Source organism: Periplaneta americana, chromosome 14 (genome assembly GCF_040183065.1).
Source record: "Periplaneta americana isolate PAMFEO1 chromosome 14, P.americana_PAMFEO1_priV1, whole genome shotgun sequence".
NCBI classification, from domain to species: Eukaryota; Metazoa; Arthropoda; class Insecta; order Blattodea; family Blattidae; genus Periplaneta; species Periplaneta americana.
The window spans coordinates 93157319-93181923 of NC_091130.1; the positions used below are offsets into that span (position 1 = coordinate 93157319).

The 24605-nt window shown below is 39.0% G+C and overlaps 1 protein-coding gene across 1 annotated transcript in view; it reads left to right on the forward strand.

The window, feature by feature from the left end:
* Positions 1 to 24605, forward strand: part of Gprk1 (G protein-coupled receptor kinase 1) — an 881497-nt gene that overhangs the window by 758113 nt on the left and 98779 nt on the right. The window contains exon 11 of the mRNA XM_069845748.1: positions 11470 to 11644. Coding sequence (XP_069701849.1) covers positions 11470 to 11644 — 175 coding nt within the window. The remainder of the gene's footprint in view (positions 1 to 11469; positions 11645 to 24605) is intronic.

Here is a 24605-nt window from a genome sequence, read left to right on the forward strand (position 1 = left end):
GCCTGGCCCCCTCAATATTTTCAAGTTGGTGCCCTTGCCTACACATAACAAAAATATACAAAAAAAAATACAGTGGAAGGAGCAAATAGAAACTTACTTACAAATGGCTTTTAAGAAACCCGCAGGTTCATTGCCACCTTCACATAAGCCCGCCATCGGTCTCTATCCTGTGCAAGATTAATCCATTCTCTATCATCATATCCCACATCCCTCAAATCCGTTTTAATATTATCCTCCCATCTATGTCTCGGCCTCCCCAAAGGTCTTTTTCCCTCCGGTCTCATAACTAACACTCCATTTCCGGATTTGCCGATATGTGATACATCCCCTGTCCATTTCAAACGTCTGGATTTAATGTTCCTAATTATGTCAGGTGAAGAATATAATGCATGCAGTTCTGCATTGTGTAACTTCATTCTCCTGTAATTTCATCCCTCTTAACCCCAAATATTTTCCTAAGAACCTTATTCTCTGTTCCTCTCTCAAAGTGAGAGTCCAAGTTTCACAACCATACAGAACAACCAGTAATATAACTGTTTTATAAATTCTAATTTTCAAATTTTTTGACAGCAGACTAGATGACAAAAGCTTCTCAACTGAATAATAACAGGCATTTCCCATATTTATTCTGCATTTAATTTCCACCCAAGTGTCATTTATATTTGTTACTGTTGCTCCAAGATATTTGAATTTTTCCACCTCTTTGAAGGATAAATCTCCAATTTTTATGTTTCCATTTCGTACAATATTCTGGTCACGAGACATAATCATATGAAGAGTCCACTGCAAGAATGATGGATGTCATTTGGAATACATTTTGCAGGAGAAGCGGTTGAAAGTTTGAAATGCTTAGTGCTCAAAAAGCTTAACTGTGATTTTCCAATCATTACTGGACAATGACTATCATTGTTAATGCCATGTAACTCTCTATCTACATTCTATATGTCTTAAGCTATGCATTGACAGTCTTGGTTCATTTTCGACAAAAAAGTGACATCCATCATTCTTGCATGGACTCTTCATATACTTTGTCTTTTCGGGATTTACTTCCAAACCTATCGCTTTACTCGCTTCAAGTAAAATTTCCATGTTTTGCCTAATCTTTTGTGGATTTGCTCCTAACATATTCACGTCATCTGCATAGACAAGAAGCTGATGTAACCGGTTCAGTTCCAAACCCTCTCTGTTATCCTCAACTTTTTTAATGGCATATTCTAGAGTAAAATTAAAAAGTAAAGGTGATAATGCATCTCCTTGCTTTAGCCCATAGTGAATTGGAAAAGCATCAGATAGAAACTGGCCTATACGGACTCTGCTGTAAGTTTAATTGAGAAACATTTTAATTAATCGAACTAGTTTCTTGGGAATACCAAATCCAATAAGAATATTATATAAAACTTCACTCTTAACCGTTCTCTCTTAGAAACTAGCCAATAATAAAATTCTTTCGGGATTCGACCCTATGCTCCTGGAGGGGCAAATAATAGCTCTTTTTCTTTTGCTTTAGAGATAGTTAAACAGGAACTAATTAATAATTATTGGCTTAAAATTATGAGAAACAGGATATTAATTTGTTTCCAACAGATTTCAAGGTTCACTGTCTGTAGTTTGTTTGCTTTCAGAAGTGGAAGCATTATTTTGACATGTTATTTTTTCAGTTCTTTGGGATATGTGAATTTATGTTGTGCGCTATTTTTAAATTTGTCGAGAGGTAAAATTCACCTAGGGTTAAATTGAAGGATCTGTTCTAAAACACTATTGGGGAATTGAATGTTGAATAATCTTGTATGTAAATCTTTGCTGTATGTAGTGTAGAATCTAAATAAAAGGAAAAAAGTATCCTCCTCAGTTAACTCGCCAAAAAGAGGTGAAAAATATTTTTCAGATTAGTATTAGCGTTAGATATTAAAAAAGATGGTAGCTGTTATCCTCATGCCAATAATGGCACACTATGCTGGTACTTTCGAATCTTGGAGGAGCACTTGATGAAGATGATTAGAATTTTCGAACCTTCACTACTTGTTGCTTTGAGACTTTAAATACCCATGGAGGGGAATCAAACAGAATTACATTTAAGAGTCAAATCACCTTGTATGATTAAGTAAGGCACTGTTGGGGAACAATTTTATTTCGAGTCAATGGGGTTAATTTGCACTTTTGTTTCACTGGAGTGAATTTTTCACAAACGTAACAAAAATGATCACTTTTATTAACACACTTACGAGACATTTTTCAGTTCTAACTTGTAAAATATAACTAATAATAATAATTAATCCTCTGATTGAGGTTTTGGCTGATAAGTACATCTATTATCAGGCAGTACATCTCACTTGACGATATGTGTCAGAGGAACAGATGCAGCTCGTCATTAGGTTCACTGAACCCCCTGTCTCTTGGTGGTACTCATTCTTTTCATAATTGACATTTCTAACGGTAACTGCAGAAATGAAATCACTGGATGTTCAGATTCTTTTGGTTAGCGCATAAGCGAACTACAGCAGTGGCGATTCCTCCATGGAACAGAGGGAACAGGCTGTTCCCTTCCTCCCTGCCCCTTAACTGAGATTATGAGATATACTTCACTCTAAAGGATAGGCCTACTTGCAGTTTTTGAAAAGCGAGAGCAGCTATCGTTAGCAGGCTTATTGCAGTTAAGTGAAAACGACTCGAGCCCTTCTCGTCTGCTGTGCGTGATGATTTGAGTGGGAGTCTCAAGCAATGTTTTCTCCGAAGCAGGCTCGAGCGGACACGAACTTACCCGAGTATCGCTGGAAGCTGTAGAGTTACCTCTTCCCTTGCAAAGTATTGAGGAGTGTGGAATATACTGTTTCATCAGGCTAGTTTATTTATATAGTGATAATTCGGAAAACAATTAAGTTCGAAGAGCTTTTCGTGTGACGTAATATTACGTGTGAAATTATACAATAGTTCTAAAAAAAAATCCGTACGATTTAAGCATTCACGGCCTGAGTTAAATCTGACGAAATAATGGCAATGGAACAGCTGACTCCTGCCTGTTCCAACTTCAACGAGACCGAGCGCGAGCGCTCTGATACAACCAAGACAGCGAGTGTTGTGTTATCGATCAGCTGAAGTCGAGAGCGTTTAATTCGATCAATGTTGCTGAGAAAAGCGCGATTATTTTGAATGGCAAACCCACTACTCTCCTTACAGAACTTAAACTAAAACAAAATCTTATACAAGACATTTCCAAAGTAGTTACTATACTTCTGTGAAATGGTTAACTGGGTGCTCGTGAAGCGGTAACTTGCAGGTTTAATTGAGGTTTATTTATTTTTAGTTAACGGTATTATATATTTAGGAATAATAATAATAATACTAATAATAATAATAATAATAATAATAATAATAACAATAATATAATATCATTAATATGTATTACATTAACATTTTTTTTTTGATTAAGTAAAAAAAAAAGGAATTGGTAATGTTGCTAAATCATACATATTATTATTATTATTATTATTATTATTATTATTATTATTATTACTACTTACAAATGGCTTTTAAGGAACCCGCAGGTTCATTGCCGCCCTCACATAAGCCCGCCATCGGTCCCTATCCTGTGCAAGATTAATCCAGTCACTATCATATCCCACCTCCCTCAAATCCATTTTAATATTATCCTCCCTCTACGTCTCTGCCTCCCAAAAGGCCTTTTTCTCTCCGGACTCCCAACTAACACTCTATATGCATTAACAGATTATTATTATTATCATTATTATTATTGTTATTATTATTATTATTATTATTATTATTATTATTATTATTATTATTATTATTAGTGTTGTTTCTGACCTGTTCCCTATCGAGAAATAGCACCGCACGCCACTGAACTACAGCCAGTAAAGTTGGGTGGAATACCGTAGTGAGTGGCATCTTGGGGTTCATTCGCAGAAGTGGACCAGCAAGAACTGCTAAAACAGCCTGCGGCAGTGGGCAAATGTGAAGTAGTCGCCACCGAAAATCGTTGCTCCAATACATCCCTTTTATGTCGCACACACTACCCTCCTCTGTCAGTCATACTTCTCTCTCCAAGCTATCTATGGAAGAAGTTTCTCTTTTGTTGACACTTCAGAGGGGATAGCGGTGAGGAATAATTTTCCCATGAATTTATAAGAAAATATGCAGTCTTTAGCATATGTTCCCAGTGCGTGGAGATACTGGATATCTGTATATTAGCCCAGATCACATATAGATTGCTCATGCTATGTTAAAATCGGTTGCACTTTGAAGAGAACAACTGCCAGGATCGCCACCTGTCCGCTGTAAACGAACACGAGATGGCAGTACAGTCACTAATGCAATTCAAATGAGAATTATAACGTGACTCCTTATGTAACAACTAGATGGCAGTATAGTAAACCTGACAGAAGTTGTTACCGTCAAAACCTATAACGCCGAGCAATCTAGGTATATATTGTGACAGCGACGTGAGATTCGAACTCACGACCAGCGTCCCGCAAGAAAGCAGATCGCGCGGAGCACGGAGGAAGGCGCGCGGCGGTGAGGGGAAAGGGCCAACGCGGCGAGAGAGTGGAGCGAGAGTGCGCGCGCAACTGCTGCGTACGCAGTGAATGGGGAACGGACCTTCCCGACTCTTCGAGAAGTCCGTCGAAGTGGAGATACCCAGATAATTCTCTACACACCTGTAGAAAGTTCTCGCAACTATGATTTTGCTATAAAAGAAGAAGCGCCAGCGAACTCGAGAGTTTTCAGTTTTCAGTTATTCAGTCAGTGAGTAAGCCAGAGCAAGCAAGCCAGACTTGTGTGCCGGAGTTCGACTCGAGTGTGCGTCCGCATCTGCGTCAGCATCCGAAGGCCTGAATTCGAGTGCAGTGGACCGCAGTTGGAGGGACCTGAGTTCGAGTGCAGTGGACCGCAGTTGGAGAGACCTGAGTTCGAGTACAGTGAACTGTCTCTGAAGGTCTGTGGTTCGAGATACTGTGAACTCGAGTGACTGAGATAGAAGAACTGTGAACTGAGAACTGATAGTTCTGATTTGTAAATAGTGCTTTGTAAATATTAGTTAAGATTAACAGTTCATTGTTGTTCGTACTAGTCCAAGTAAATTGTCATTGTCGTCAGTGGAGTGCTATAACGAATACTGTGTTGAGTGAAGATCCAATTGTTGACGAGAGCGTTTAAGGTGAATTGTAGAAAGGAATTATTGTTGTGACGAATAAATTACATTGTTGTTACTAATAAAATTTACACTGGTGTCAGAATCGGGACATTATCGACAATGGAGAACCTACAGCAAATCCTGCAAGCCATCGCGGAAATGAAAGCTGAAATGAAAAAGGACATAAGTGACGTAAAAGCAGAAATGAAAGACGACATGAACGACATGAACAAGCACATCAGTGAGGTGAAAAGTGACATAAGTGAAGTGAAAGGCGACATAAGCGGAGTGAAAGGCGACATAAGCGGAGTGAAAGATGACGTCACTACACAAATCGAAGGTGTTTCGGCCCACGTAGATGGAATTGTCGCCATTGTGAGAGACGAACTTAAGGCCGATCTGGATAAACTAAACCAGAATTTTACAACTATAAACGAGACAGTAGCCGAGTTGAGACAGGATGTAGACCATTTCGACGGAAAAATCCGCGATCTCGAGCGTCGTCAAGAGCAGACGAGTGAGGTGATGGACCGACATGCTGAAGAAAACAAGCACATACTCATGTTGATGGACCGACATGCTGAAGAAAACAAGCACATTCTCGCATTGGTGGATCGCCAGGCTAGAGAACATAAACAGATAGTTGCCGAGGAGGTTCGACGTGCTATGCAAGAAGCGGCCACAGAGTTGAGGACTCCATATAGTGGCCCTGTGGAATCATCGCCTTCAGCCAGACATCACAACGTCAAGACGCCGAAGTTCGACGGTACGACGTCTTGGGCGATATTCCGTCGCCAGTTCGAGGCCACCGCAGCACATAATGGGTGGACCCCAGCAGAGAAGACTACTCAGCTGCTGACCGCGCTTCAAGGACAGGCGTCGGAGATTCTTCACAGCGTTCCAGAAGATGGGACAGCCGCTGAGATAATGGCGGCCCTGGAGGGACGTTATGGTGACCATCAACTTGCTGCAGCATTTAGGACCCAACTAAAAACGAGGGTCCAACAGTCAGGCGAGTCCCTACAAGAATTCGCGATGGCGGTGGAACAACTGGCCCATAAGGCCCTCACGGGCCTACCTAATGATTTCATCGCTGGAGAGGCGGCCTACACCTTCGGCAGCGGAGTTCGAGACCCGGAAATAAGACAACAGCTACTCTTGGCAGAGCATCGCACCATCAATGCAGCTCTGGCGGCGGCCCTCAGGATGGAGGCAGCCAAGTTGACTGCGAACGTCTCGGCATCGCACCGGATTAGGAGCGTCGCGGCGGCCGACGTCGAGGAGCGTCAACCGAAATCACCCGAGCGACGAAGACGAGGAGTGCCTACCTGCTGGTCCTGCGGCGAGCCAGGACACCTGAGGAGGGACTGTGACCGATCTGGTCACAAACAGGAAAACTAAAAGGGGCCGATGCGATGAGGGGCACGTCGGCGCCGTCATCACCATCCCCTCGGCTGATCTTGAAGACGGTTAACAGAAGATGCGACGATGGGCTGATTGCTGATGGATGGATAAGAGGCCGCCCATGCAGAGTACTGGTAGACACCGGGGCGTCGCTCACTATCGCCAGACCGGAAGTCGTGCGTGGACTACCTGGGAGGACGCCGCTGCGCCGGTATGAGCTACGTACTGCCTCAGGCGAGAACCTGCCCATCCAAAAGGAGGTTTTTCTGGATCTGACATTGGGAAAGAGGAGACTGGAGATGTGGGTGTTCGTCGCCAACATCACCGAGGACGTCGTCCTGGGACTCGACGCCATGCGGTTACTCGATGCGACGGTGGACGTCCGGCGCCGTATACTCCGTCTTGGTCGGGATGAAGTGTTCCTGATGGACGCCGAAGACCAACCCGTGGCCGGCGAGCTCTCCTTGGAGGGCCAAGTGGAAAAGCAAGACGGCGCCCACGCAGTACGAGTATCGCTGCCCAGCCAAGCCAAGGATGGGGTGGCGCCACCATAAGGAGGGAGCAGCCGGAGGACCCCAAACGTTGGACCGACTAGCAGCCTACCAAGGGGCTGCCCGAGACGAGCAGTCCTAAGGAGGGAGCAATGTGACAGCGACGTGAGATTCGAACTCACGACCAGCGTCCCGCAAGAAAGCAGATCGCGCGGAGCACGGAGGAAGGCGCGCGGCGGAGAGGGGAAAGGGCCAACGCGGCGAGAGAGTGGAGCGAGAGTGCGCGCGCAACTGCTGCGTACGCAGTGAATGGGGAACGGACCTTCCCGACTCTTCGAGAAGTCCGTCGAAGTGGAGATACCCAGATAATTCTCTACACACCTGTAGAAAGTTCTCGCAACTATGATTTTGCTATAAAAGAAGAAGCGCCAGCGAACTCGAGAGTTTTCAGTTTTCAGTTATTCAGTCAGTGAGTAAGCCAGAGCAAGCAAGCCAGACTTGTGTGCCGGAGTTCGACTCGAGTGTGCGTCCGCATCTGCGTCAGCATCCGAAGGCCTGAGTTCGAGTGCAGTGGACCGCAGTTGGAGGGACCTGAGTTCGAGTACAGTGAACTGTCTCTGAAGGTCTGTGGTTCGAGATACTGTGAACTCGAGTGACTGAGATAGAAGAACTGTGAACTGAGAACTGATAGTTCTGATTTGTAAATAGTGCTTTGTAAATATTAGTTAAGATTAACAGTTCATTGTTGTTCGTACTGGTCCAAGTAAATTGTCATTGTCGTCAGTGGAGTGCTATAACGAATACTGTGTTGAGTGAAGATCCAATTGTTGACGAGAGCGTTTAAGGTGAATTGTAGAAAGGAATTATTGTTGTGACGAATAAATTACATTGTTGTTACTAATAAAATTTACAATATGATCTAAGATACCAGTGATACCGATATTAATGGAAATACATTTAACAGAAGAACAGATGTTTCGAATAAGGATGAAACATTCGAATCACTCGAAGAAGATTGGAAAACTCGAATTCTCGTGATTTTTCGTCATTGAGAGCTTTCGAATCATAAAGAAAAAAAGAATGTTAAACTTTAGAAAGAATAGTTTTAACTCCATTGACGTCCAATAGACGCGTTCACTAACCAAAAAAGGCTATTGTTGCAATTTCGGTGGTACCCAGATCACCTGTATTACAGTACCTTATGACGGTTCTAAGTGCCACATTGTTTGATGCTGTATGCCATCTACTGGTATATTTTTCTCGTAAACTATTCTTAAATTTGTTTTTCATTAACCACAGATTTATGATTTTCTTCAGTTAAAAAATTAATTTTTAGTAGTTTTTTTCTTTATTCCCTTATAATATTACAAGTGTATTATTATTATTATTTTATAATTATTTTATTTTTATTATATTTTATTGTTGTTAATATTATTGTTACTATTATTGTTATTATTATTGTTATTATTATTGTTATTATTATTGTTATTATTATTATTATTATTATTATTATTATTATTATTATTCGAGGTTCGAGGGATTAGAGAACTTTTAAGATTTTAATTCGACAGAATTTAGGATATGTCCCACCTCTAGCTTGTAACAATAATAAAATTGCGTGGAGTCTAAGCGGAAGACAAAAAAAGGAAAGATTGGAGAATGGTGGGTTTGCAGTGAAAGACCTGCCTTTGAGAAGAAAACTATCAATGGAGGAATTACAACTGCGGAAAATGGTGAACTCTTATGTTAGAAAAAAAACTTTTATTTAAAGTTTTGGGTGGGTCCTCTTGGACTTTCAAAAATTTCTTGCGTACAATATATGTAAGGGTAAATCGTTTTGTAGGGTGTTCAAACCTCAAATTTATGAAAGAAGTAACTGGATCAGTAAATGTAAAGTCACAAACGAATTGTTACGTTTTCTGTATTTATTCTCTACTAAGAGATGATGCTAGTTGTTTGAAAGCAAAAGTGTGTGATTTGAACAATCTAACAAAAATAATAATTGAAAACACACAAAGAATCTATGGTTCGTAAGAATTCAACCCTGGATATATTATCAATGCTTCAAAAACGATATATCAGGGAATAACTCGACACTGCGTTCAGAAGGAATACGGAAAGGCATAATGACGTGGTGAAAGAAAAACTTTGATTTCAACGAGAGTGATCACATTTTCAACAAAGTAGAATGATGGATTTTCACTACAAACATTCAACAATAACACCATTCCCTTCCACATTATTGCGATAGATGAGAGTTTATTTGACTCTTATAGTCTTATTTTATATTTAATATAATAGCATTACTTTTTCGTGAACATGAACTCGTTCCCATATAAAATAATGTTGTGACTTTTGAATATTCATTACGTGAACCGCCAACAACAAATTTCACGAGCTGCCACTGCAGAGGAAGAACAATTGTTCGTATGCATCTCAAATCTGACTAGTGTAATAGTTGGCGATAAATTCAATGGAGGGGAAAGAAACTGGCCACTCTATCCCATTATCTTCTAGTCTAGTTGCCTCATAAGTGGTGCCTTCTTGGTATCACTTATGAGGTTCATACCTGTCTTCAGACAGTTGACTAAACAACAACAATAATAATTAAAGCATACTGAAAAGAAAACTCACGTCTCAAACAGAAAACCACCTCAACTGAAGGTTGCAACTAAACTAAAGCAAATTCATAAGGCTCTCCTATTTCATCCCTCAATAAACCACTCCAACAGGGTAATAAAACATCGTGTGCATCAGTAAGTGGTTATACAAGGGTGGTTTACAAATCTTAATGTTGTTTTGAATAAAACATTGTTGTCATATTTGTACAGAGATGTGTTAATCGCGAAATAATGTAATTTTTTTTAGGAAAATAGGTATATAAAAAAAATTACTGATTGTGTGTCTGAAAAATCCGAACTGATGGAACATTTTACTTGCTATTTTTTAATTCAGCAGGTCGAAATTAGTAAAGATAGTTAATTTTGTCTCTGGCACAAAATGACTGTTGACCAAGGAAACACTCAATAGGCTAGTGAAAGATACAGGTTTTAAACGGCAGGAAACTAAAATATACAATTCCTAATAGAGAAACATGAAATTTATTTGAAAGAATTGAGATGTATAAGGCAGAAGGGAGGCCCACAATTTTTTACATTTTTAGTAGCGATACCACTTCAAAGTCTGCGAAATGCTAATCACACAGTCTCCAACCATTTGCATAATAGGAATTTTATACATACTTACCGTACAGACTGTCCCACAACACTCAATACTGATAATCAGGACGCAATCTGCAAATATCTATAATTCATCAGTTAAGAAGCTCCCACTCTTCGCCTTTCTTTTTGCATATCACTTTCGCATTTCTAGAGTTTCTTAAATTTTACGAACTCATATTGTAATAAGATTGCATTTTATATGGAATAAGAAAAGATAACGTGCGAATTTAATCTTCTTATGATTTTCTATTTATTTATTAATTTTCCGGTATTTATTATTTTTTTATTTATCTATAGTTATTTGTATGTGCATTTTTGCATTTCATCTGTTCATCTTTGTGAAAATACTCTTTATGATTATTTAATTTACTGTCATATCTTATAGGAAAATAATTAAATATGAATCAGTTGCAATTGGAAATTTATCTTTCGAAGAGGTGGAGAAGTTCAAATATCTTGGAGCAACAGTAACAAATATAAATTATGCTCGGGAGGAAATTAAATGCAGAATAAATATGGGAAATGCCTGTTATTATTCGGTTGAGAAGCTTTTATCATCCAGTCTGGTGTCAAAAAATCTGAAAGTTATAATTTATAAAACAGTTATGTTACTGGTTGTTCTTTATGGTTGTGAAACTTGGACTCTCACTTTGAGACAGGAACATAGGTTAAGGGTGTTTGAGAAAAAGGTGCTTACGAAAATATTTGGGGCTAAGAGGGATGAAGTTACAGGAGAATGGAAAAAGTTACACAACACAGAACTGCACGCATTGTATTCTTCACCTGACATAATTAGGAATATTAAATCCAGACGTTTGAGATGGGCAGGGCATGTAGTAAATATGAGTGAATGCAGAAATGCATATAGAGTGTTAGTTGGGAGGCCAGAAGGAAAAAGACCTTTAGGGAGGCCGAGATGTAGATGGGAAGATAATATTAAAATGGATTTGAGGGAGGTGGGATATGATGATAGAGAATGGATTAATCTTGCTCAGGGTAGAGACCAATGGCGGGCTTATGTGAGGATGGCAATGAACCTCCGGGTTCCTCAAAAGCCAATAAGTATAGTATAGTATGAATCAGTTGCTGCCAGCCAACCCATGTATGATGCATATTTCTTTAACTAAATATGTCTGTTTTATTAGCTTCTTTACATAAAACTTTCTTCTCTTTTACCTTGTGCATATTTCTGATTGTTCTGTTCCAGAGGAACCCATGGTTACATGGCTCCAGAGGTGCTTTCCAAAGGGACAGCTTATGATTCTAGTGCAGACTGGTTCTCCTTCGGATGTATGCTATACAAATTGCTCAAGGGTCACAGTCCTTTCAGACAGCATAAAACAAAAGACAAGCATGAAATAGATAGAATGACTTTGACAATGGTGAGTTAAGATAATCTTCATATTCTATTGTATGTGCATGAAGTTAACATGTTGATTATAACATTGAACTTTTAATTTCCTGCTCTATGTTTAACACTGTTTTCTTCGCCCTTTTGATCTGAATTTGTCAAGTACAGTAAGGGATATAATGTTCTGTTATTTGTTAGAGGATATATAATGCAAGCCTGATAGTGATAATTAATACTATCCAATGATAATGCCAAATTTCAGAACATTGCAGATTTATGAGCATTTGCTAGTTTTATTATAATTTTTTATTAGTATGTATACAAGGTTGGGCAAAATGCGTAGTAAGATTTAGATTTGAGAGTGTTTGGTGGTGTTATTATTTTTTTACTAGTTTATAGGCTAGACAGGGTTGGGCAAAATCCATAGTAGGATAACAGCATAGTAGCAACATGACATAAGTAATGGAAGAATATATTAAAAACAATGGCAGTACACAAAGATACACCGCTTTTATATAATGGACATCAAATCACAATTCTTGAATATAATGCCAGGTAGGTGTCCATCATTACAGGCAACATATTCTTTCAAGCCCTGGATCAATTAATTTAACATGTCCAAGACAAATGCAATGCACAGCAGCTCATATCCTATCATTAAGACCAGCTAGTGATTGAAGACATATGACAAACACTAGACTCTTCATGTACCCTCACAAGAGCAAGTCAACTGCGGTAAAATCTGGTGACTGGTCTGACCAATGAATGTCCTCATATCTTGAAATCGGACAACCAAGAAATGGAGGTCACAAGATGGACATGGACTGCGGGCAGTATGGGTATCTCTGGTATTTTTTTGGTTGGCCTGTTCTGGAGTTCAATGTAGCAGTCTCATTAATGATAATGGCATGATCATGTGCGTGCTAGAAGAAATACGAGCCTGTAATACCGACAGATGCAATGCTGCATCACACTGTTACACGTTGACAATGGAGCAGTTTTTGATGCAGTTGGAGCAGATTTTCTGATGCTCGGTATTGGATATTTCAAAATGCGCCTCATCAGACATTACAAGATTATTCAGGATCTGGGGTCCACTGCCATGTGTCCAAGAAAGTCCATGGCGAAAGTCCTTTCAAGTATTCCCATTTGCTCAAATGCTGTACAACCTGCATCTTGTATGGATGAATGTGCAGGTTATCGTGGATCCCAGTGCCAAGGTGTGCCTAATCAGTGGCGATTCTTCTATGAAGGATATGAGGATGATCCTACAGTTCAATTTCGTGCCTCTGAGGATAGAAAACATTTTAATTACAGATTTTGATTTTCAATGCGTCCCGACATAATAATTTCCTTTAAGTTTCCACTTTCTGTCGTGAGTTGTCACCACTACACAGCTCAGAAATAATTTCGGAGGAACCATCCAAATATCTTACAGCAAACAGTTTTTCTAGCAGTGAAGTTAGTGGACAGGGGAGAGTGCTGAGGGAGGGGTATGGCTTGAGTTAAACTAATATTAGTTTCTGTCTTGGTCATCAGTCGCCAATTTTTCTGCTTTGTCTTTGGATGTGCCATTTTTGGTCATGACATGATGCAATGGTATGCAAGTGTCTCACTCACCTTACAGTAATCCAATGGTTGGGGACTTCGTCCTAATGTCCCAAACCCAAAATGATGATGAAAAACCCTTTGCATAGTGATAGGGACTTGATACTTTTACTATAAGTCTCCAGAGACTTGATACTTTTAATATAAGTCTCCATGGTGAATGCACAATGTTCTGCTATAATACCATGATTACTAACGTAATTCCTTTCTCATTCCTGTTCATATCTGGCAGACAGTGCCACCATACTATGTAAATTAAATCAGGCTATGCATTTTGTGCATCCCATTACAAGTACTATACGTGTTTCAGCAAGTTGTCAAGACACTTTTAATAGTGAAAAAATTGGTATTTGTTCCAAAAGTTTTATTTTTTGCAAGATAGTTAAGAAATGAAATGCACGAAATATTCTGAAAGTATGTCATGCATGAGCACAATCTTTCCTTTGCAGTCAGTGATTAAACGGGTTTCCATCCATCTACTAAAAACTTGTAATTGAGAAAATACTTTCCATGGCTGCCTTTGTCACTGAAATGCCATAACCGAACAACTAACATCATATTTTGTAGTGTATATACGTATTTTATTCTGGAGTACTTTAAAAACTTCATTTCTTCTTTCATTCTTCAGTATTAATATTCATATCCTTATTTATATGGTTATCTTCATCAAATGTTTTTTTTTTTTTTTCATTAATAACGTTTACTATTTGCAATCTACATCACTGATGGTTTTTAGGCTGCATACATCTGTAGCCCAAGGTATGGAAGCTTGTACTTTAATCTAATGAAATAGTGAATAGATGTTATACTTCCATTTATTAAGATTTTTTAGGAAACAGTGATATAATATTTTCTTGTGTCTACAAATTCTATTCTATAAATGTAAGCTCATGTTTTAGTTATAAAATAATTGTGATACTGAGTGTTTTAAATTTTCCGTTTTTTTTTTTATATTTGTAATTTTCTGTCTGAGGAACTTCATTCCTTCTGCAACTTCAGTTTCCTAAAATTTTCTCTTTCTATCTTCAGTAATGTTGCTGAAAATATTTATGCTTATGAAGGGATGAAATCATGCTATGTTTTTTTGTTAAAAAAGAGGACAAACATTGACTTGAATTAAGAAGTGATGATCAGCATTCAATAAAATGCTTTGTCAGGACAACAGAATCAGAGCCTAAACTGTGATAGCACCGTTATGAACGAGACTTCACTCTGATCTAAGATAATATAAGACAAACGTCGTAAAATTTGTAAATTTAAGACTGAAGGAGCATTGATACAGTGCATGTAAAAGAACTGTTGCTTGTACCTATAAGCAAATGGCTTAGGCACACATTTGTTGTATGTTACATGTGCATTTAGTAGACCTACCCACTTTTAAGTCCCAGCTTGCTTGAAGAAGAGTTGCCTAAGAGGAAGCACTATAATTCGTATAATTAAATACTTCATCTGCAAGAGAGAATAATGCCTTTGCATAGTGACTATACAGGGTGATTCACGAGGATTTATCGCCACTTACGGAGCTTATTTTCGAAGACATTCTGAGCCAATAATGTCATAGAAACATGTGTCCTAATCTCAATATTTTCAGAGTTACATTAATTTGAAGTTGTTATTAAAATAACTTTTTTTTTAGTTTTAAGGGTAAAAGAATTTTACAAATAGAGAATGAACTATTCAGAAGTATAATTGGCTAGTGTTCTGAAGCTAAAAATGTGTTGTTAATTGTTTTGTACAGATTTAGTTCTTAAATTTTTAACTAAAAATTACATTATTCTTACACACTTATCACAAAAATTGTTACAAATCATACGACTTTAGGAACTTGATTCTTTACAGTTTAATTATTATGCATCCTAATGTACAGTCTTGAAGAATTTACAAGAGTGGCGTGATTTGTAACAATTGTTGTGATAAATGCGTAAGAAAAATGTAATTTTGTAGTTAAAAATTAGAAAAAAAAAAAAATTCTGTATGATTCAGCTATGGAATTCACAACATACGTTTAGCTTTAGAATACTAGCTAAATAAAGAAATGATAGTCCTGAATAGTTTATTCTATATCTGTAATATTCTTTTACCCTTAAAACTAAAGAATATTGGTATTTTACTAACAACTTCAAATTAATGTAACTCTGAAAATATTGAAATTAGGAGTCCACACCTGTGGAGTAACGGTCAGCGCGTCTGGCTGCGAAACCAGATGGCCCGGGTTCGAATCCCGGTCGGGGCAAGTTACCTGGTTGAGGTCTTTTCCAGGGTTTTCCCTCAACCCAATACGAGCAAATGCTGGGTAACTTTCGGTGCTGGACCCGGGACTCATTTCACCAGCATTATCACCTTCATATCATTCAAACGCTAAATAACCTAAATAACCTAGATGTTGATAAAGCGTCGTAAAATATCCCAATAAAATAAAAAATAAATAAATTGAAATTAGGACACATGTTTATATGACATTTTTTGCTCAGGATATCTTCAGAAATAAGCTCTGTAAGTGGCGATAAATCCTCGTGAATCACCTGACCGGTAAAAAAGTGGAACACTTACAACAAATTATTTTTTCTATATAATTAGGAACCGAAGAATTCTCTTCCCATTTTTAAGATGTTTAACACATTAGAACTTTCCTCTGAACTGTTTATGAAAAGAAATTGAGGATATGACCATCTTTAGGGCAGTTTATTGTACCCATATCCCCAAAGTATTTATCTTTATGATTTTATTGAGGATAGTGCAATAAAAGCTTTTAAGGTTTACAAACTTGTCGAACCCTTATTGATGATCTATAAATATCAGAAGATATTTTCAACTATTCACTAAAATTTTAGTCAGTTATTCATGTGCTGTTTGAGTAAAACATGCCTAGCCGTGAAGATATTGCAAGGACAGTTGCTTTGGTGGAGGATAGGTGCAGTCTTCGTTATGTGACTCTGTCATCGGAGAATCGCTCAGTAGCATTCACCATGCAATGCAATGCTATAGGGAACTTGGAAAACATATAACAGGAGATGGGAATGAGGTCATAGGAGGAGCACAAGTGCCAGGAATGACAGATTTCTCACCCTGCAAGTTCTGCGTGATCACCATACCACAGCAGCACAGGCAAGAAATCGACTGGAAAATGTCAGTCATGTGAGAGTGAGTGAGCGGACATAGTGAGGAGAAGGTTTGCAGAAGCTAATCTTCTGTCCGGAAGACCTACATATGGACCCCAACTCGAGCCACGGCACAGGGAAGCACGCCTTTATTTCACAAGGTAGCACCAGGGACTCCAGAGCAGTGAGCCTCTGTCCTCTTCACTGATGAGAGCAGCTTTAACCTGAGGTGTACTGATGGACGAGAAAGGGCATGGAAAAGGTATTTGTCCATTGCTTTCTCCTTGAGGACTCCATTTGGGGGTGGCTCAGTAATGGTGTGGGCTGACATGAACAATGTGCCCTTTACTGAGCTCGTGTTCATCTATCATGGGACCCTCTGTGCACAAAGGTACATCGAAGAGATCCTGGAGGACTATGTGATGCCCTTTGCATCTTTCGTTGGTCAGAACTTTATACTCATGCACGATAATGTCCATCTGCATATCGATTGTTGTGTTGTGCAGGTACCTACAAGAAGTTGGGATATGAACCCTAGACTGGCCAGCCCATAGTCCCAACATAAATTCTATTCAGCATGTGTGGGATATGCTCAGAAGGAATGTCCAATGGCATGACATCAAACCTTGGCGCAGTTGAAGGCAACATTGCTGGAGGAGTGAGATCTCATTTCACAAGAGGCCCTCCAATGATTAGTGGGCAGTATGCCTTTAATGCTTACAGGCTGTCATAGACGTCAGGGGTGGAAATACCCGTTTTTAGTGATTAGTGATCTCAAGAGGTGAAATGTAAATATAATTTTGTTTTCATTGACCTTAATTAAATTGACAAAATCATGATGCAAGATAATTTTAAAAAATTTCAGAATTTCAAGATCTGCGAAAGTTAGAGAAAATTGTGAGTTACATGCATGTTGCTAATAATGTTTTATTATTTTCTATAATCAAATATTTTGTTTTCATAAAATTGTAAATATTTGAAGTAAATTATTTTTTATTGTAATAAATTAAGATTTTTATAAAATTGTGAAGTGTTCCACTTTTTTTGCCGGTGAGGGGAACGATCATCCTCTCTTTATCTTTACCGGGTTGTTATTCACCAGATGGAATGGTACATTGGATGATTGGGATATGTGCAGTGGAAGACTTACAAATAAATAGTATGAATTTTTGTAACAAATATAATTAACAAATAATGGATAACAATTATATAAATGATAGAATGAAAGTAACATGTATATATGAAGTTAAGTGAACGGAAAGATATTGCAAGTTAATCTCTATAAGCAATAAAACAATCAATGAATCGTCGAGACTTTAACTAAACTGGGCCAATGTGCCTACAAGTCATGATACAATCTGATTAACCCAATTCCCAATAACAGGTTGCTGACCTATTAAGCGTTTACCCATTGGAACATTCTCTCAATGTATATATATGTATATATGTATATAGCCAACAACATATAAACTTTAACATGAATGCCCAGTCAGTATGCTAACTCATAACACATTCCCCATTAGATTACAGTTACCATGAAATGCAACAAGCAAATTCAACGTACACATTGACTCAGTATTTCACAAAGAATTAACCCAATACAAACTGTCAAACGACTGATCAATATACATATAACTAATTAAACATATGTCTCACATAAACTCTGCACATAGTACTGATAGTAATCTCTTTACTTTACAGTCAATTTAATGCCCAAAAGAGAGAGAGATACGATAGATAATATGTAACCGACGATAGTTTCAAATACGAATACTCGTTTGAATAGCAACTGAAACTCAATACACTCGGATTCCTGAATACCAGCATGTGGAAACTAATGATAACCAATATGGAGTAGCAAGTACTAGAATAACTACGAAAGCCATACTATTCTAGTTCATTACACCACCTATTATGATGTAAGCAAAGAGATCGTAATCACCGCGATATCACCAAAACTCTTGGAATTTCAGTTCAACCTCACACATCAAAATTATATCTCTTCACGTAATCCCAATCACTTAAACCAAGACGTATAATCAGCGAGTGATTTTGATACACAATCCACCAATATACCGCAAACACTTACAACCAAATATGAAAATAATATCACAAGCCTAATTTAACTACTCCAATAATAAATCTGATACAAACTTATAGCAGCACTGAAGCCCAAGATATATTCCAAACAAGGTTTCATGTAATCCGAAGATTTCTAAGTGAAATATAATGATGCACAATTCTCGAACAATCTAACACGACGAACTTAAGTTGCAAAGTGTAGTTTACTATTCGAGCCCTGCTTCCTGAGTGTTGATTCCTAAATGGAGCTATCCCTACGCGCCCTGGCTTCTGAATAAAGTTGTCGGTACGTGCCCTGATTCCTGAGTACACTCAAATATATCTGAGCTTAGCCAAGTAACCTTGCCTTCCCTCTCTCTTTTGTTTGACGAAACCAACTGGCTAATAGGAAAATTTAGGTATGAAAATGAAAGGAGATAGTAGCACTATCTATGATATGCTGTCTGACTGCACTCTGTCGGGCAAAGTGACGTACTAGGTGGATGACTGACGCGTCGAGCTTGGCTCACTCTCCCCCACTACGCTGAATTTCAACCGGTGAGCCAGCAACGGTTGAAATTATCGTTGGACGTTGGGTATAGAATCAATTCGCTGGAACTCCATAGTGCCACGCTATCCCTGTGCGGCGTCGATCCAGCTCTAACTATTGGGGAATCCACATCCCCAATTCGGGCACCTCGGCCCCTGCGATTCCCAGCGACCTAGATGAGGCTCGGGTCATTCCCTGATACCTCCTGACTGCACTCCAGCAGCCACACCTGGAGGAACTCCGTCACTCCAGAATCCGATGCCCTCTGCTCTGGAATAGGTGTCCGGAGTGGCTTCCCGCCAGTTGCTGCAATCGATGATTACTGGACCCTAAGTCCAAGCCGGTCCCCATAAACCAGCCGTCACTCGTAGAACTGCAACTAGTTGAAGAAAGGGAAGCCGTAAGTCCAAGAAGCGCTTGGAGCATGAGGCAGCCCCCAACTGGTCCCCATAAACCAGAGGTTACTGTTTATGCACGACCACATCAAACATGACTGATACGACGGAATTCCAGAAGTCGTGTGGATCCGATTAAGCGAATCCGGGAGGGTTCGCAAGTCGAGAAGTGAAGAGGCTCGAGTATTGCAGAATAGAAACCAGGCGTCCCCAGGATCCGTTCGGCAGCCCGGCCAATGTCAGATGAGTGCCTGCTCGTCAAGTCCTCGGTGCATGCTGATCCCATGATGATATCACTCTCACAGACAGCACTCAATTAAAGTAGGGTAGATTAGGAAAAATTAAGGTAATTAGAGAGGAAAATAGGAAAGGAATACGCCGGATTACAAAATCTGCAAACATATACAATACATATAGTACAGAGCATAAATTTCAACTATACTACTTACTTACTTACTTACTGGCTTTTAAGGAACCCGGAGGTTCATTGCCGCCCTCACGTAAGCCCGCCATTGGTCCCTATCCTGAGCAAAATTAATCCAGTCTCTACCATCATATCCCACCTCCCTCAAATCCATTTTAATATTATCTTCCAACCTACATCTCGGCCTCCCCAAAGGTCTTCTTCCCTCCGGCCTCCCAACTAATACTCTATATGCATTTCTGAATTCGCCCATACGTGCTACATGTCCTGCCCATCTCAAACGTCTGGATTTTATGTTCCTAATTATGTCAGGTGAAGAATACAATGTGTGCAGCTCTGCGTTGTGTAACTTTCTCCATTCTCCTGTAACTTCATCCCTTTTAGCCCCAAATATTTTCCTAAGAACCTTATTCTCAAACACCCTTAACCTATGTTCCTCTCTCAAAGTGAGAGTCCAAGTTTCACAACCATACAGAACAACCGGTAATATAACTGTTTTATAAATTCTAACTTTCAGATTTTTTGACAGAAGACTAGATGACAAAAGCTTCTCAACAGAATAATAACACGCATTTTCCATATTTATTCTCCGTTTAATTTCCTCCCGAGTGTCATTTGTTACTGTTGCTCCAAGATATTTTAATTTTTCCACCTCTTCGAAAGATAAATCTCCAATTTTTATAGTTCCATTTCGTACAATATCCTGGTCACGAGACATGATCATATACTTAGTCTTTTCGAGATTTACTTCCAACCCTATCGCTTTACTTGCTTCAACTAGAATTTCTGCGTTTTCCCTAATAACTCTGCCAGCTAAAATAAATCATTATTAATATTATTATTATTATTATTATTATTTTTATTATTATTATCGTTTGTGGATTTTCTCCTAGCATATTCACGTCATCCGCATAGACAAGAAGCTGATGTAACCCATTCAACTCCAAACCCTGTCTATTATCCTGAACTTTCCTAATGGCATATTCTAGAGTGATGAATTGGAAAGGCATCAGATAGAAACTGGCCTATACGGATTCTGCTGTAAGTTTCACTAAGACACATTTTAATTAATCGAACTAGTTTCTTGGGAATACCAAATTCAATAAGAATATTATATAAAACTTCTCTCTTAACCGAGTCATAAGCCTTTTTGAAATCTATGAATAACTGATGTACTGTACCCTTATACTCCCATTTTTTCTCCAATATCTGTCGAATACAAAAAATCTGATCAATAGTCGATCTATTACGCCTAAAACCACACTGATGATCCCCAATAATTTCATCCACATATGGAGTTAATCTTCTCAAAAGGATATTCAACAAACTTTTGTATGACGTCAACAAAAGTGATATTCCTCGAAAGTTATTACAGTTAGTCTTGTCTCCCTTCTTAAAAATAGGTACGATTATGGACTCCTTCCATTGTTCTGGTACAATTTCCTTTTCCCAAATTGCAAGTACAAGTTTATAAATTTCGCTAGATAATGCCCTTCCACACTCTTGTATTAATTCTGCTGGAATTTGATCAATACCTGGAGACTTGTACTTCTTTAGATTTTGTATCGGAATTTCGACTTCAGAAAGTGTGGGTTCCGGTATAAATGCCTCAGCAGTTTGTATTTGAATTTCGTGCTGATCATTTCTATTTGGCCTATGTGTATTTAGTAGTTGCCCAAAATAGTTTTTCCATCTGTTCAGGATTGAATGAGAGTCTGCAAGTAAGTCACCATTCTCATCCTTGATCACATTTACCCTTGCCTGATATCCGTTTTTAAATTCCTTTATACCCTTATATAAATCTGGAATGTTTTTATTCTTACTATTTGTTTCTACCTCATTCAGTTTTTCCTTCAAGTAATCTCTCTTTTTATTGCTAAGTGTACGACTTGCTTCTTGTCTTTCATTGAAATAATTATCTCTATTCTCCACAATTGGATCCTGTAAGAATTTCAATTTTGCCTGTTTCCTTCTATCTACTACAATGGAACAATCTTCATCAAACCATGGTTTCTTTTTCTTAGTTTCATGATAACCTATGATCTGCTCAGCTGCAATTTTGATATTATCTCGGATATTGTCCCACATGCTATTAACATCTAACTCTTCCTCAGCTTCGTCAGCAGTTGCTGAAGCAGCAAACCTATTTGAAATTTCAACCTGATAACGTTGCTTAGTTTCCTGGTCCTTTAATTTCAAAATATTGAATCTACTAATATTAGCTTGTTGCTGTACTTGCTTGGCTACTGATAGTCTTTCTCTTAATTGTCCAATTACCAAATAATGGTCAGAATTACAGTCTGCCCCCCTGAAAGTTCGAATGTCTACTATACTAGTATGCCTTCTTTTATCTACCAAGATGTGATCTATCTGGTTATGTGTCATTCCGTCTGAGAAGTCCACGTATATTTATGTATATCCTTATGGGGGAATGTTGTACTCTTGATAATTAAATTTTTTGATGTGGCAAAGTTGACTAACCTAACTCCATTGTCATTACAACTTACGTGTAGGCTCTCTTTTCCAATTGTTGGTTTAAAAATATCCTCCCGTCCTACTTTAGCATTGAAATCCCCCAATAAAACTTTCATGTGATATCTAGGTAACTATAACAGCAATATACTATACAGCAATCACAAATAAACAGTCATCAACAATTTAAAATACAATAACGAGGACACATGGAAAGTGCCCCCGGACTCAGGAAGTTAATGCTGTTCAGTTACAGTCTGGTCTGCTTTCTGCTCTCTCTCGACTAATTTTAAATGCGAGACATGGGCTTTGTGAAGTGGACGGCCTGTATCTGGGCAACTTAATTCCACCATAACAGGGGGAAGAAATCTAGAAATGGTCAGGGGTTGGGACCATCTAAACATAACTTCCCTGATACTTGATTCGGAGCTGAGCTTTGCGGGAAAACCCTTACCCTAACTCTATCTCCCATCAAAAACTTATGCGGTTGATGAGCGGCATTATATCGAGCGGCAGTCTTTCTGTTTGCCTCGCGCAAATTGCGAATGGCATAGCGCCATTGGGCCTCCAACTCAGTTTGCGACATGGTTTCCTTCAACTTCAATTTCCATTGTAGTTGTAGGGGATGATATAGACTCCTTCCCAGAAACAGTTCAGTGGGGGTGGATTTCGTGGCCTCATGATACGCCGAATTGAAGCCCATCTGAAGGGCATGTAAATGTTCATCCCAAGCCAATTGGTGGTCATGATGAAAGACAATTAGGGCAGATTTCAAATTCCGATTGAATCTTTCCACCAAATTCGGTTGGGGATAATAAGGGGAAGTATTTATATGTCTAATCCCCCACTGAAAACACATGTCATTAAACACTGTGGCATTATCAGTAATTATGCCCTCTGGAACGCCATGTTGGGCAAACACCTGACAGTTCAAAGTCTTAACTACTAGCTTCGATGTCATTTCCCTCAACGGGAATAGCCAAACAAATTTGGAAAAACCGTCCACCATAACCAAAATCACCTTGTTCCCATTACAGGTTCGCACCAAAAGCCCTACAAAATCAATGAATAGCCTCTGCATAGGTCTGGAGTCTGTTTCCACTGAATACAAACCAACTCGAGTGTTGGAGGGAGGCTTGGCCCTCTGTCTGAACTCACATTTGGTGACATGGTCCCGTACATATGATCTCATCTTAGGCCAAAAGAATTCTCTGGAAATCCTACCGAGAGTCTTTGTTACTCCTGAGTGTACTCCCAACATCGAGTCGTGAAAATAATGACAGACCATAGATCTTAATGCCTGGGGAACAAACACCCTCCTCTTCCTAGCCTTAGAGGAATGATAGACTAGCAATCCCCTTTCTATCCGAAAATTCCTAACATTAGAGTCTTGATTATTTATTCTGGCACAAAACTGAACACACTCCTCATCGTTAGTTTGATGTTCCCGGAGGCTCTCGAAGGTAATAGGCACCTGCCCCAAGATGTTAACCGGAATACTAGACTGTTCCTCCCGCGCTGGCTCCTCTTGGAAGACTCGTGATAAGCAATCTGCCACAACGTTGACCTTCCCGGGAATATGAACGATGTTAAATTTAAAAGGGGCCAACCTGAGGATCCAACGATCAATTCGCCCCAATTCACGCAATTCTTCGATCATGCACGGCCTAGATTCAAACACAAAATGTGATCTAATACATGGACTCATGTTTTGCAAAACTAATTCTATAAACTGTGACTCAGTAGAATAATAGTTTAATATGACATTCGCCCTATATAAAGAGTCAAGAAATTCCAAAAAATTCTCTTCCGGAAGCTTAAATCGGCGCGACAAGTAATCCCTTACCAAGTCCTCTCGCAAACGCGAAGGAAGAAGTTCCAAAACAACTCATTCGAGTAGAATGGGCCATGTCCATTGAAATCGGATTCCCCGACCAAAAATCTCCAATAATAAACTACTAGTCCGCGGCATTAAGCCCAATATAAACTCTCGATCCTCAACTAATCCCAAGGCATGGATACCTATACTTTCCATTAAAAATCCCATCAATAACCTCGGGTTTTTGCCATCTGTCAACCGCAAATTCCTAACCAGATCTAGGTATACTTTCATATGGCACTGGTTTACATCAGAAGAAAATATTCTTCTCTCACTACCCAATTTTCCTTTCTCTATCTCAGTTTGTGTCATATTAATGGCATCAATCTGTTTTTCCCCACCTAATGACAAACTAGATGGACCCTCGCCTTCCACCTGAATGGAGGCTCGCTTCTTTGGCTCAAAAACCGCAGAAGGTTGTGAGCCTAACCCCTGCATAGCATACTTGTCTCTGAGTTCATCCTCAACTCTCAGGCGAATGCTAATCACACTTTCCGGGTCCAAC